This window comes from Mizuhopecten yessoensis, unplaced genomic scaffold, assembly GCF_002113885.1.
Source record: "Mizuhopecten yessoensis strain PY_sf001 unplaced genomic scaffold, ASM211388v2 scaffold716359, whole genome shotgun sequence".
NCBI lineage: Eukaryota > Metazoa > Mollusca > Bivalvia > Pectinida > Pectinidae > Mizuhopecten > Mizuhopecten yessoensis.
The window spans coordinates 441,595-456,402 of NW_018480077.1; the positions used below are offsets into that span (position 1 = coordinate 441,595).

General features: G+C 35.2%; 1 protein-coding gene across 1 annotated transcript; it reads right to left on the bottom strand.

Moving 5' to 3' along the window:
• Nucleotides 1-942: 942 nt before the first annotated feature.
• LOC110443800 (mucin-5AC-like) lies at nucleotides 943-12,453 on the bottom strand. Its single transcript, XM_021488220.1, has 5 exons — nucleotides 12,408-12,453; nucleotides 11,371-11,542; nucleotides 9,499-9,734; nucleotides 5,511-5,822; nucleotides 943-2,982 (listed from the first exon to the last, which is right to left on the bottom strand). The coding sequence occupies exons 1-5, from the start codon at nucleotides 12,427-12,429 to the stop codon at nucleotides 2,036-2,038; spliced, it is 1,689 nt and encodes a 562-aa protein (XP_021343895.1). The 5' UTR covers nucleotides 12,430-12,453; the 3' UTR covers nucleotides 943-2,035.
• Between the last annotated feature and the right edge of the window lie 2,355 nt (nucleotides 12,454-14,808).

Below are 14,808 nucleotides of genomic sequence, written 5' to 3' on the forward strand. Positions count from 1 at the left end.
ATTAATTTGATTAACAAGCAATGCCGAAATTTATATTCATCTTAAGCCTCAAATTGCAAGAGCTACTTTGTGCGTATGGATATATTTAACTCATTTACCACTGAAGACACATTTGAACTCTTCCAATTCAAAGGTTGGAATAATTCATTATGAAATTTCAGGGGTGAATGAGTTAATGAAAGTTTTTTAGCCTGGGTGAAATATATCCATTAGGGCAATAAAGGAGTGCAATCTGAGATATCTGTTTAACACGTATATGTGGCATTGCTTTTATTACATATCTTCGTTTGTTCTACGTATGTATATTCTATTTTCTGTAAATATTTCCTCATCATTACCCTGTGTTAATCGTCAACATGGTTACTTAACTTTAAACGATAACCAATTGTGGATAAAACGACGCAGAAACTGTATATAATGTGATTAATGACGTATCGGTATTATAGCGTACAGTGGCGCTACAACGTTCGGAAACTTTCTTGTTTAAACCGATGAGTTCTGGCCAAAAAAGTATCTTGTAGCGACACAATGCAAAAGTATGTGTATCTAATAAATATGCCTAAAAATATGCAATAAGTCAATATTTTGTTATATTTTAATTACAATGATTATATAATGAATAAATGAAAGTATTTTGTGCCTATACATATGTATTGGAAATTAGCCAATAAAGTGTCTGCCCTGATACGGAAGTAAATTTGTTCCTGAAACATTACAAATTCTTTTTCTAAATAAAAGCAAAAGATGTAAACAATCTGATGGAATAACAATGAACAATAGTTTGGTATATATGAAACTTAGAAAAACTACATTTCTCTTTGTACAGCGACAACATTTCACACGCGAAGAAAAAAGACAGAAACTCAATACGTATGATTCAGCAACATTTCCAAAGCGAACATTTCCACATTGTGGATATATTAAAAGATTAAATAGCACGAAACTGTCCACTGTTAGCAAACGCTGTTCAAATTCTGATGGTAAATGGGACTTTATTGCATTGGTGTTTTTTTGCAGCCACATTACAAATAATGAAAGTGTAAAAATATCTAATTATGTGATTTTTGAATGCGTTTTTCTTGATTTTAACAACAACAACAACGAAAGTACAAAAATTGAAAAAAAAGATATCATACACCAAATACCTATGATCAAAATGAACTAAAATCAAAACGTAACGGGAGGATTAACGAAAAATGAAATAAGGGCAAGGAGAAATATAAGACCCGATATTCATGGACTAAGTTAAATCAATAGGACACATCCTCACATCCTCACAGCGATACACCAGTAATGCACACAATCACAAAACATCGAACCAAACTCCTCATAAAGAAGTCGACATTTTACTTTGACATAATGATCGTACAAACAGCACACATTCTTTACCGGCCTGCGGCATCTTTGGCAACTGTGTATTGCAAGTTATGTCCATCAGCAGTCGACACCTTTCACGGAAATCCTGATGTTCGAGACGAGCTTTTGAATACCGAATAAACTGCGAAATGCGTTAGAGATTCTATTTGTAAACATTGTTAATGTAGTAAACCGAATTTCTCGTGGATTCGCAAATTCAGCAAGTTTTTATTTTAGAATTTCGGCCGTTCCAGAGAAACTCTTTGTTAAGCTACTGGAGTTAAAACGTCGATCAGACGTTGTTTTTCTTGTGTTATTCCTCAAAATGCACTATACAGTTGGCTAAAATGAGAATGTGATTTTGTGAGATTACAGTTTTCTAAAAGTGGAATGTGTTTTTGTTAGAATTATTTGCAATATCATGGAAGACTTGAAGAGAGATAATTAAATGGGATATACGACCTGTTAAATTCTTTGGAAAATTTAATATACAATTACCAAAAAACGAATCCACGAGAAACGTAAAATTGATCGCAACACATGTCCTTAATACGGGTTGTATTGAACTTAAAACACTTAGATACAGTCGGTAGGTAAAAATATATGAATTTGTACCGATACCATGCCAAATTTACCAATAGAAAAGACGCGTTAGTGATTAAATAGGGTCAGTAATTCATCATGACTTAGAACCTTGTCTTTTATTAGTGATATGACGAAAAAGGTTAACCAGATCTCCGAACACAATCACCGCGAAAACACTTATCAACACGCCAGCGCCAAGAACAATACCAACACCTTTTGCACTTACGCGCTCGTCGGGGGCACTAATGTATTTGCGGATATACGATGACGTTTTTGTTTTGTCCACGGTCAGTTCTCTTTGAAGTGCTTCTATTTTTTCTTCAAGTGACATATTTCCTATAATGGTGCAACGACATGAGCACATGGCCCCATTTGAAGTCGTGTTTTGAAATGGCGCTGTAGTTGTCAATACATTCGTTGTTGTTGACGTAGTTGTTGATTGTGACGAAGATGTAGTTGTTGGCGAGGTACTTGTGGTTGGTTGTGCTAGAGTTGTGGTAAATTGTGACGTAGTTGTGGTTGGTTGTGACGTAGTTGTGGTTGGTTGTAACGTAGTTGTGGTTGGCTGTGACGTAGTTGTGATCGTTTGTGACATTGTTGTGGTTTGTTGTGACGTAGTTGTGGTTGTTGGTGACGTAGTGGTGGTAGTTTGTGACGTAGTTGTGGTTGTTGGTGACGTAGTTGTGGTAGTTTGTGTCGTGGTTGTTGGTAACGTAGTTGTGGTGGTTGTTGGTGACGCAGTTGTTGATGATGTAGTTGTGCTCGTTTGTGACGTTGTTGTGGTTGGTTGTGACGTAGTTGTGGTTGTTGGTGACGTAGTTGTGGTAGTTTGTGTCGTGGTTGTTGGTGACGTAGTTGTGGTTGTTGTTGGTGACGCAGTTGTGGATGACGTAGTTGTCGGTGATGTAGTTGTGGTTGTCGGTGATGGCGTTGTAGTTGATGTTGTGGTTGTAGTAGCAGCAACTGGATTACATTGCGCCACGGGGCTGTCTGACGATGAAGCGGTGGTGCTAGGAATTGAACTCTGATCGATCTTTGGATCTGAAATTTCAATGTAAGAAATATTTAAGTGGGTGTCATTGTCAAAACATGTTACGTAATAAAAGTGAACGATCTTGTTGCCTTTCTAAACTGTTTGAAATGACACACAATTTAAAACATGTATATCTTAAATAAAATGAAATAGCATTTGCCATTTTCTCAACAACACACAATGCAACGTTCATAATAATATTAGGAAATGTAAAGAGAAACAAGAACCCAATGGCCTTAACGGTCACTGAAGTTAAAATTGTATTTGTTGTCATTATGAACGTCTTTTTGAAATGTTAGTTAAGCATTAAACTGTTACCAGATGCAGTATACAGTCGATATTCATGAATGCAATTTGAGTGACAGATACATATTCATGTCGCCCGTTACTATACTGCATCTGGTAACAGTTCAATGCTTATATTTACATTTATATAGTTGGTTTTGTATAGTAACTGAAGCAAAAATACGTTTCAATTTCCCGCTTATCATATCAGTGATGTCAGTAAGTTCAAGAAGAAATAATATAGTCCCTCGTGTCATTGCAAACCACACGCACATAAAATGGTTTGAACACAAACTTAACTTTATAATTTATTTCATATGAGTGTGTATATGTTGAAAAATGGTTGATAACTGCATAACTTCTGCTTGTTTAAAATTAAAGCGGTTTTTCGCACATTGATAGATTACATGTAGGTATTTGGAAGTGATGCGGCGCTGAACGGGCTTGATTGTTTCCTCGGAAACGCTTATGTTTCCATCGACTGGAATATACTCGGATTTTTTTAATTAAACTGGTCCTTTCAGTAGGTGATAACGATTCCACGGACATTTCGTTTGAAACAGATTCCATCTCTAATCAGTCAGATTAGCATCGCTAGCAGACGAGGTCCAGTAGGTGATAACGATTCCAAGGACATTTCGTTTGAAACAGATTCCATGCTTAATTAGTCAGATTAGCATCGCTAGCAGACGAGGTCCAGTAGGTGATAACGATTCCAAGGACATTTCGTTTGAAACAGATTCCATGTCTAATCGGTCAGATTAGCATCGCTAGCAGACGAGGTTCACATGGGCTCGATTTCGTGATTTTGAGTAATGGATGACATCACTGAAGAACCTAACACTTAAACAGGTAAGATACCCTCGACTTTTACATGGTTTTATAAATGCTGAATTTTAGTGTTGTGGTTATTCACTGATGTTATGCATAACTCAAAATCTCGAAACCGAGCCCATGTGTGATGACGTTTACAAACTTGGTAATTTCGTATCTAGAATGGCGCTTACAATAATTTTGTGGTACCTACACATCTTATAATAAATTCATATTGTCATAATTTGTCAAGTTGCTTTTTTTTGCAATGACCTACATTGCAAAATGCTATCGAACCCAGAAAGTTCTCTGACTATAGGCCTATTGATACTGAAAGTATCTGGTGGCCTTGTATAGACAGTCTCATATACTGGAATTTGGTTTACTAACAACATATAGGCAAATGCAACACCATCAAACGGCAATCACATGAAAATATTTCCAACCAATGTTAAATTATTTCCCAATAAAAATGAACAAAATATACCCAGTGGTGAACAGACAAACAATAATGTTGTTCACTGTGTAGTAGAATCACTGGAACTGTATTATCCTAGCAACCGGCTACCGAGTTACCATCGTAGCAACCCGCCTCGACGTCTTCCCTTCGTTTCTAGCATTTTTTTTAAACAGATTTTGGATGTAAATACAAGGATTGACCTTCATTTTGACTTCGTTAAAGATAGTATGAACGCAGCTGGCAACGAACATAATCTTCACGAAGCGCACCTTATAATGCGTTCGTTGCCAACAGCGTATACACCGTCAAAATGAAGGTTAAACATTATGTTAACCTCAGTTTAGGTTTGCCATAGGAGTTTTGTTTTTGTTTTTTGTTGCCTACTGAAGTTAACATTTATTTACACGTTGTTCTTCCTGCAAAATTGTTTTAGGGAAATTGGTTCACTTGTTTTATGAGGTGTCAAAAATGTGAATTGTTCACAGACGCACGACGGAAACGGGCAATCGCAATAGGACAAGTGTAACGCCGTCTCGGGTGACCTTAAACATCCTGATTTTGATGATTAAGCTGTCATGCCAAATCGATTAAACCGAAAAGCTTAAAAACAAGGAATACGAGTGGAAAAATTATAATGATTGATGATAATATTATTGTTTGCCGCTATAATGAAGGGTTTTTTTGGGTTTTTTTGTTGTTGATGAAACCGGGTTTATAGAATAAAAACTGTTTGATGCTGTGGAGCAAAATTTAAAAAAAAAATCTTTTCAAGTGAGGAAGTTGACCAGTGGAACATGAATAAAAACATATACACAAATTAATATAGATGTACGTTTTGGTCACTTGTCCTTGGAGTTTTCTTAAACTGGTAGTATATACTTGAAAAATAACTGCAAGGTTTTATTGAAATAAGGCGGAAATCTATGTTTAAAAGAATGATAAATTTAGCGAGACTGTATATATTAAATAATACATTACCTTTAAAACATCTTTTCCAGCTGACGAAGCTATCAGAGCCTTGACTGTTGATATCGGCTTCACTGCATCCACTGCTGTATTTAGAATTTCCAACATCAAAGTCATAAGGTTTTCGACTTATCGATGGGGAACACGCGCGGCTGGTCTGGACGTAGGTTACTGCCCAACACTCGCCATTAGTCGTATCGTCGGCATTTATGTTTGAACAGTACTGTTCACAATCATCCCGGTCGGCTACGTTTTTCATAAGCGCCGTGTTAGTGACTTTCGAACATGCCCCAGAAGTTGTGCCTCTTTCGTATGTACATGGTCCTAAAACAGCATGAAAAGAATATGAAAATAAAAAAAACAGAAATAGAATTAATCAGCTATCGATATTATATACATGTATATTTATATATCGCTCGATATTATTTTCAATATGAAATGACTGTGTTATTAAAATATTTTTGAAATTTTAGAGCACAAAATGTTTTTTCCTTTTATAAAAGGCAACATTTCAGCCTCCCAAGCAATTGGTTATATGTTAATAAGAAACTTATCATTTGTTTCTTCTAATTACTTAGTCACCAGTTGAAAGAATATAACTTTCAATCTCTCCTCTCTACCCTACTTGCGCGCATTGTCTTATTATAAACGGGAAAGTTTTTATTCTTTCACAACTATAGACTCTTCGAAATTGCATAATATAAGTTGTAAACATCTTGGAAACGGAAACAACTACTCTTTACATTAATCATTGAAATATCATTGCATTGTTGCAATGTCATAAAGATGTATTATATGACTTATCGATCACATTCAGATACTCGCAGTTAAGATCGACCCTTTCCATTATAAATATTAAATGACTTGCGCGCATTGTCTTATTATACACAGCATTTTTTTTTCTCTATGATCTATGATCTCGTCGGGAGTTGACTGTATATGGTCAAGAGTATTGTTTATTGTAGTTATTGGTGGCAAAATTGGTTTAGGCATATTGTCAGGTATGGTGCACTGTTCAGAAAAATATTTGTTAAAAGCTTCTGACTTTAACCTATCATCAGAAATAAGTTCGTTATCCAAAACAAGTGAGGGTATAACTGTATCAGATTTCTTTCCCATTAGAGCTTTAGATATCGACCAAAATTGCTTGTTGTTAGAATTGCTGGTAATGAGTTTGTTAAAATTTCATTCGTTGTAACGTTTATTTGCATTTTTATTAGCACGGTTTGCCTTCCTACTTGCGAGAAAACACTTAATCTGTCCATATCACTTTTGGTTCGTTTGAAACGCCGAAAAGCCCTATTTCTACGTCTAAAAAACTGTCGTACATCATTTGTCATCCACGGCTTATCACGGGTCGGATAGTGACTATTTTATTTGATATGAAACTTCTACATGTATTCATAATGAATTTGGTGGCATTATCAACTACGTGAACACAACCACTTATTATCAAAATAAGAAACATAAAGAAAATGCATGTTATAATTATACTTTGCTCAAATCGAGTACAAACTGTAGGATTGTGGACTGAATACTTGACGTCTGCGCTACTTGAGGATAAATGCTTGTGAATCTGAATATAAGGATTAATTAATGAATTCCAAGCACCGATTGAACAGCGATATTGGCTAACATCAATCATTAGAGTTGGAAACACAGAGAGAACAAGAAGCAAGGGAGAGGGAAAGGAGGGAAGAAATAGAATGAAAAGGGAGAGTTGTTCTACAAGAGTGAGCTCAAAACTTGTATACTCAGAAGTACAATTTATACAATTTAAAATATACGACAATGTCTACCACCATTATAGTGAATCAATTTGTTACATTATACGCTGTAAGTGAGCTTAGATACATCGATGATTTGACATCGCTATAATTACGATCGAGGTGGATACCGAAAAAATGTGTACCACGATGTTACTCTAAAGTGTCATATTATGCTTTGAATGAACGTATAAAAGTATCAGTACCAGGCGATCCAAGAAAAAAGATTTACGGTACAACAAAAACAAAATGGAGATCTAAGATCACGTTACGTTAGGAAACCAGTTAGGTAAACAATTAAAAAAGGTTAACACACAAAATCATCATGAAAACATTTACAACTTGATAAGCATGTGACACATTATACATATCTGCCTAGGAACCATATCAATTAAAGTCATAGTTGTGTAGTAAACTGTAAAAGACTCCAATTTCACGGGGAATGTAACTACGTAAAGGCATTTGAAGTGGTAGAACTGGTGGAGACTATGTACAACAATGAAGCTATCAAGTCTCATTTTAACTGACCATGCTTAATACCATCAATAGAATATAGGCCCTGGTAAGAGAATAAGTGTATCGCCACAACTTTAAATTGTAAAACGTGAAATTCGAGTATAATATCTGAGGCCATACCCCTACCGAACGACTATGGTAAGCATTTAAGAAAAAGAGTATCGTGAGATTATATACACCATGGTAAATACATATGTGGCATGTAGTGCTAGCAGAGTTTAAAAGGAAATTTCCTTTTTTTTTTCTTTTTTTTTAAATCAAGTAGTATGCTCATATGCATCGCACATCATTTCTAAGTTACATACGAAAAGGAAGTAGAATAGTAACTACTTAATTTTAACGGCACAACCTCCTACCACGCCTTTGATATTTTACAGCAAATGGCGCTACCTGATTGGTCAACTACCCAACGATTAAGGGACCGGTAGTAAAATGAAATCGTTTTCCTGTTATCTCATTGTGTCGTAATGGCCAAATTTGAAAACTTAAAAACAATGTCTTCCAAAAGGTCATTTCCTTGTTATGATACTATACTAATGTGCTGTTATATTATGACGTTTCAGGTCTACACCTTGTTTTCTAAATTCAAGATTCAACAGTGCGATTCGAATGTTCAAATTCATATACATATAACTGTTACAGCTCTAGTGTAAGCAGTATTCTGGTGTTTGTTGAATTACGGCAAAAATATGTTGATGCCAATTTTATCTAAATTCTTGAAAGCTATACTGTCAAAGTATCCAGTTAAATATTGGGAAACAATGCCAATGGATATTCCGTCCAAGTGTTCTTTATTCTTTGTCAAAAATCTTGAACGGAGTCGGAGGTCCCATATGGGTTTCCATACAATACTGTTTAAAAATCAAAATCGTCCTTTCAAAAGCTGTTGTATTTTCTGTCATTGGATATAACTTAAATTCTACTGCATTTTATGATAGCATCGCCCTCTGTAGAATTAGACAATAAATACTTTGGTTTTAACAATATTATGTTCCTTATGGTATATGATTTGAAGCGGCACAAAGCGCGTTAGCGGTAAATACGCATTTGCAATGTTACCACTCACGGGTTTAAAATGCACTCTGAAACTTACTGTGTGATTTAAAGTATTGAGTGAGCAGCATTCTCGAACTGTACATTGATTTCTGTATAAATACTTTCCATGTAAGTCTTGGGCATCTTCTTGAAAACTTATAGTCTCATTATTAAGAGATATATTTGGTTCTCAACAAGTTGGTGAGTCCGACAGGGAAAGTATGAGTCCTTGGCCCGTATTCATGAAAATATTCCCATTTTCTAATTCAGACGTTAACATTGAAAACGGTATTTTGCTTAAGCCACTGACAAATTAATTAAAGTTCGACACAACAAAGAAATTGGTCAGTAGAACAGAATCTTGTTTTGAGCATGAGAACGATTTCAGTAATACGGCACCTGGAATATCACTGAAAATAGTCACTTCATCGATAAATCGAATTTCAAAGGCGAGGTTGATATAGAAGTGGGCCGACAAGTAACAAGATGACAAGCACAAAACACCCATTAGTAGGCGTAATGATATAAAATATATCACCGTTTAGTAGGTTCACATAGCGAGTTACAAATGATTGTCCCATATCTAATGTATCCTCTTGCTAAAAGGCGAAAAAGGTGACAATGAACACCTTTGCCTTTTTGTATCCGAGTCCTTTTAAGACTGCATTTTGAACTAAACATACCGAGATTTTTCTGACATATTGCCACGTAATTGATGCTGCATTTTTCGAACCGCCACTCTAGGGTATCTTTCTTGGCTGTAGCACACCTCTTGGTGCTGTCAAGGTCACTTCTGGATGGAGGAGAACCCTCAAAGTGATTGTAAAGGTTCGTTTGCGCAACCGCACAACTTCCGTCCCATCGGTATTCTTGTGTGGACATGTTCTCTATATATAATCCAAGCCAATAGTCATTTCCCCTTAAACGAGAAGGAAAAAAATGCATTGAGTTGTGTCAAAAATCCTTTTCCGAATAAATGTTCATAGTAGAATGTAAGACTTTTTGTATATACATTTTAATTTGCGTTTATAAAACAATGCACACACTATAGAGTTTATATTTTTTCGTGACTTTTGCGAAATTTGAACATAAAATTTAAGGGTGTTGATAATGATGCAACAACTTGTGTCTAATCTTTTGGTAAACAAATCTACAGAATGCTAAAACAAAACTGAATGATTTATATTTTTTTCTATAACGATTATATTGAAGGATCGCAGATATTGTCATTATGTTTTAAAGTGGTATCTGTGCTTTAAAAACACGTTTACTCATTTGTTCAAATGAAACTATAATGTTATTGCGCCCCCTCAATTTTTTTTAGGAATAATACATGTAATCAGTATATCATTTGAATAAAAAATATTTAATCATTAGTACATTTTTGTTTAAACCTTTATGCTAGAATGTTTGACGTATGTTTTTCATTTTATACCCCATTTCGTTTTAAATGAACTCAATGTTTGTGATTAACGTTCAATTACTGCTTAGATAAAGATAGATGAAACAAAACTGCCAGGACGTAATAATTGTTGATGTTTACATTACATCTAGCACAATAAATCAACAACTTAACACAATATCAGCGACGACATTATGTAGTGGTATGTCGTTTGACGTTTTCATAATAAACTGTTTTTGTTCAACGTAACCGTTATTTCTTGACTTGGAAATTCCGATGCTGTGACGGTTTGTATTCCCTCGTGATGAATTCGTGCAAAGAATTTTGTGTTCAGTATCAGTATTTTCGGGCGGAAGATGTCCTAGCTTATTTTAATGCATATCATTTCCATGTTTGCGAACACCTCAAACGAATTTTAGTTTCAAGGTGTAAGATGAATGTTATTTTTTTTGTCATCATTGGCGATTCATTTGACAATAATGAAGTATTGTAAGAACTTATTTGTGTGTCGGGGTGTTACAGCTGCAGTTTAGGCCTTCCTAAACTATTTTTAGAAAATATTTTTATACTAATTTTGAAAGCCTGACTGAAGAAAACTAAACTTGTACACGAAGATTACAGGTACAATTGAACTACATTATCATAGAATAAAATTGCTAGATATGTATATCTCACACCTCAGACAGAGATAACCCATGTCATACTACATGTCAGACTTTTCTATCTCGTCCGTTCTGTCTGGTACCATTACGTGACATTTCGCGAAATCTTTACGCAGCAATGTACTCATCCGCGCGTTTACGGCTTGAAATTGATAATCTGCATTAAAAATATTTTCTCAGTCTCGGGCTAAGATTCAGTAACATCCCAACTTCGGCTTACGCCTCGGTTGGGATTATGTTATAGAATCTTATCCCTTGAATGAAATAACCCGATCTCGCTGAATTAAAGGTAATAGAGTGTATCAGTACTGCTGGCATGATGTAAAGTACTCGTATACTCCCCCTTATAACGACCTGTTGTGCACGCAAAAGTATTTGTTTTAATTGTGATGCTTTGTATTCGTAGAAGTAGGGAAAATTCAAAAAGGAAGTTTGAATAGGGTCTGAAAACAAAGAAATTAACGTTTATTTGACAATGGCTGGATATTTACCAGTTACTTGACCAGACTCCATTTGAGTATTTGGCTACCATTTCCTCTGTAGCGTGCGAGGAATGCTCTAGGAGGCCACTATAATGAGCGGAACAGTACGAAGCCGCAGCATTCCAGTTCGTGTCTTGTGGGAGGAATATAAACTGCCGCTTCTGCGTTGTTGGAGGGTACGCTGAAAATGCTCATACAATAAATAGTTTTGTTTTAACAATTATAACGTATATAAAAACTAAATAAGGAAATATAAAATAAGAGGTAAGAAATATACATATCTATAATTTGTTAAGACAACATATTAACAATTTAATGCAGGAATATTAACATATCGCAATTTTGTCAATAGGTTGTTTCTTTTAGTTCTAGAGATTTTTGGATATGAATTTTGTTTTGTTTATGCCATTGTCTTGGTGTATCTGATTAAATTCCACGATAAATTGTATTTACAATCGACATCTTTCTTTGCAAACAAAGTTGGTGTATTATATAAATATTTGCATTATATGAAGACACTTTTTGGTATGTACTTTTTAAGTGCATTTCGTGTTATCACACAATATACCAATATAGATAAGACATGGCAGCAAATAATATAATTTCTCTGAATTTACATTAGTAAGAAATCGATAAACTTGCAGGATCTCGGAAATATATCAAGGACGTTTATTAAACAATTGTTCAAAAGAACATAGGTCTAGAAATGTGTTTGTCGTTAATGAGATCATGACAACAGATTAAAAAATGAAACCTCGACCCCACTTAAGAGCAACAATGAAAGAAAGACTAGGTGTTTATCCCTTTCATTAGCGGATTATTTTTTAACATTCAACTGATTTATCTGAGTTTTTGTATATGAACAGAAATGAATCTGCACATGACACTGTTTAAATACACTTTAAGGATAAAACACCTGAAAAAAACTCTCAAAATGTGTGAACAATATGACGGGGGTATACAATGAAGCGCTGACACAATTACACTATAGTTTGTACAAGTTAGGCAGATGTAAATAATGACTGCTCAGTGATTAGGCTACTTACCTGGAATTACGGTATGTGACATGCAAACAAAGGCGACAATCAATACCTGAATCTGAAATGTTAATAAATATGATTAATTATCCACATTCATGTTATCAATATTACACGTGGATAAGCAAAGTAAACGGCAAAACTCAAAAGGTTAATTAAACTCCTATCCGTACAGCGTTTGACCTTTTGGTAACCTTTGTTTTTACGTTTGTTTCTTCAGCTACAGTGGATTGTCGATAAACCTGCCTCGTTTGTTCCCAGAAGATATTGTTTGTTTGTGTGTTCCCTGGATTAGTGGGGTTAATAAAAATTAAAAAAATGTCGATATGTCCCTGAAGCACTAGGAGGTAAACGGAACAACCGGGTATTGGCGAGATTAAAAAGGATCAATAATACTCAAACCTGGACCAAGGTTCATGAAATAAATATTTAGACCAGCTACTGATGTTATGTCGTGTAAATGTAAATACTGTGATCATGGACTTTTTAACAAATTTTGAAGTGATTTCCAAATATGTATTATTTATTGGCTTCTGAAAATTTGGATATAGTCCAAGACAATTTGGAATCTCGTTCCTGTTACCGTTAACATGTACTATCTACATGTCTCATAGAAGCAGATACATTTTCTCATCAAAGTAGGATAGTTAATCACAGCATGTTAATGCTGTTGACGATTCACCATTTTTCATAGTATGTGAATTCATATACAAAACATATTTTCAATACAAAAACTCAGTTTATACAAGAGCGTGGTTGTCTTATTTCTGACATTAGAAACAGCATTTTTCTCGTTGCTTATTAGTAATGAGACAATGACTTGATACGATATTAATAAAAAAAAGGAGCACGGGAACAAATACCTGAACTCCGATTGTCTTTCACCATCCGTTGTACTAGACGCAAGGCGTGTATTGAATGTTGCTTAACACATAAAATGTAATGATATTTCATCCTCCATTTACATGTGTGCCTACTGTACAGGAAACAGAAGTGTGTCATCGCCAAGGAGAGATAGCATCGTGCAACTCTGCACCAAAATAGCCGGCGTGATGACGTGACGTCATTCCACAATATAAAGGAACAATAAATATCATCAAAAGAAAAATTAAAAATGTGTCGCCACCAGTTCACGACTTGGAACCACATTTGGGAGTCAGGAGAGACACAGAATACAGCTGCTGATAACCATTGTTTTGGAACTGAATCCTCTAAGTGACTCTATACCAGAGAAATATCAACCATCGGGATTTTTTTTTTCTTTTTTTTTTTTAAACTTTTGGTTTGAAGCGAATCTCCAGTTTGTCTATCTAGGATACCACCTTCAGGTTGAGCTTTATTGTCAAACTAATGAGAGATGACAAGAACAGTTAACGAACCGAAGTAGAAACAACCCCATGGGGTTATGAAAACATGGTGGTCGGTTGATGCAGTGGATAGCGCACTTGCCTTTCATTAAAACGGCCAGGGTTAGATTCCCCGATCGAACGTGAAAAGGTATTGGGTCACCTGCCCGACCACGTGGGTTTTTCTTTGGGTACACCAGTTTCCTTCCACATTTAGACTTATGCGCGATAAACACCCGGGCCTATAAGAGTGATAAATGTCATTTATATAACTGGTTTCTTGGGAAAACCCACTTAAAAGAAAAACAAAACAAAAGAACTACCAGTTGGTTATCCCATTCAACAAAAGCATAACAGCTTATGTATATCAAGAGCACTAAATCTGCCTACGACACAACATCCCAATACACGCTTGGGATAAACACATGAAAAAAGTCTAAAAATGAACAAAAATTGAATTCTCGCATGAATCATTTTCCAACCGACTGAATGTACTTGTCGATTCTATAGAAAACTCGTACACTGATAAAACGCTGAGAATACTCATACACCTCAATATTGTTTGACAAGCATTAATTAAGCCATTGTTAAAAAAACGATTATATTGCTATATCCATCATCATTCGACCTTAACAATATACTCATCGCTTCCTTCCTTTGCTGAAGCCAACCCGATTACAGTTGTCACTCAGTATGCCCTCTATGTAATCATATATAATCATCATGCCTGCTGAGACAGTTCAACTCGTGATATTCATATCCCAGAATGGTTCATTGGACTTTCTATGGCTACAGGGAATATATTATCAAATTATTTCGTGTGTGACAGTTAATCAATGTTAATCAGAAGAGATCTTAATACTAAACAATGTATATATGTTAATACATTATTCTACTTTTATATTCAATATAAACAGAAAAAACGACCGAAGGGATAAATCAAACTTCATTAAAGGAGTACTATAAATCAACACACGTGACTCTTAAATGCCACACGTGCGTGTCCATTGTGTGCTACTTAATCGCAATATTTGGAATATAGCATGTTATACATGCTCGGCATG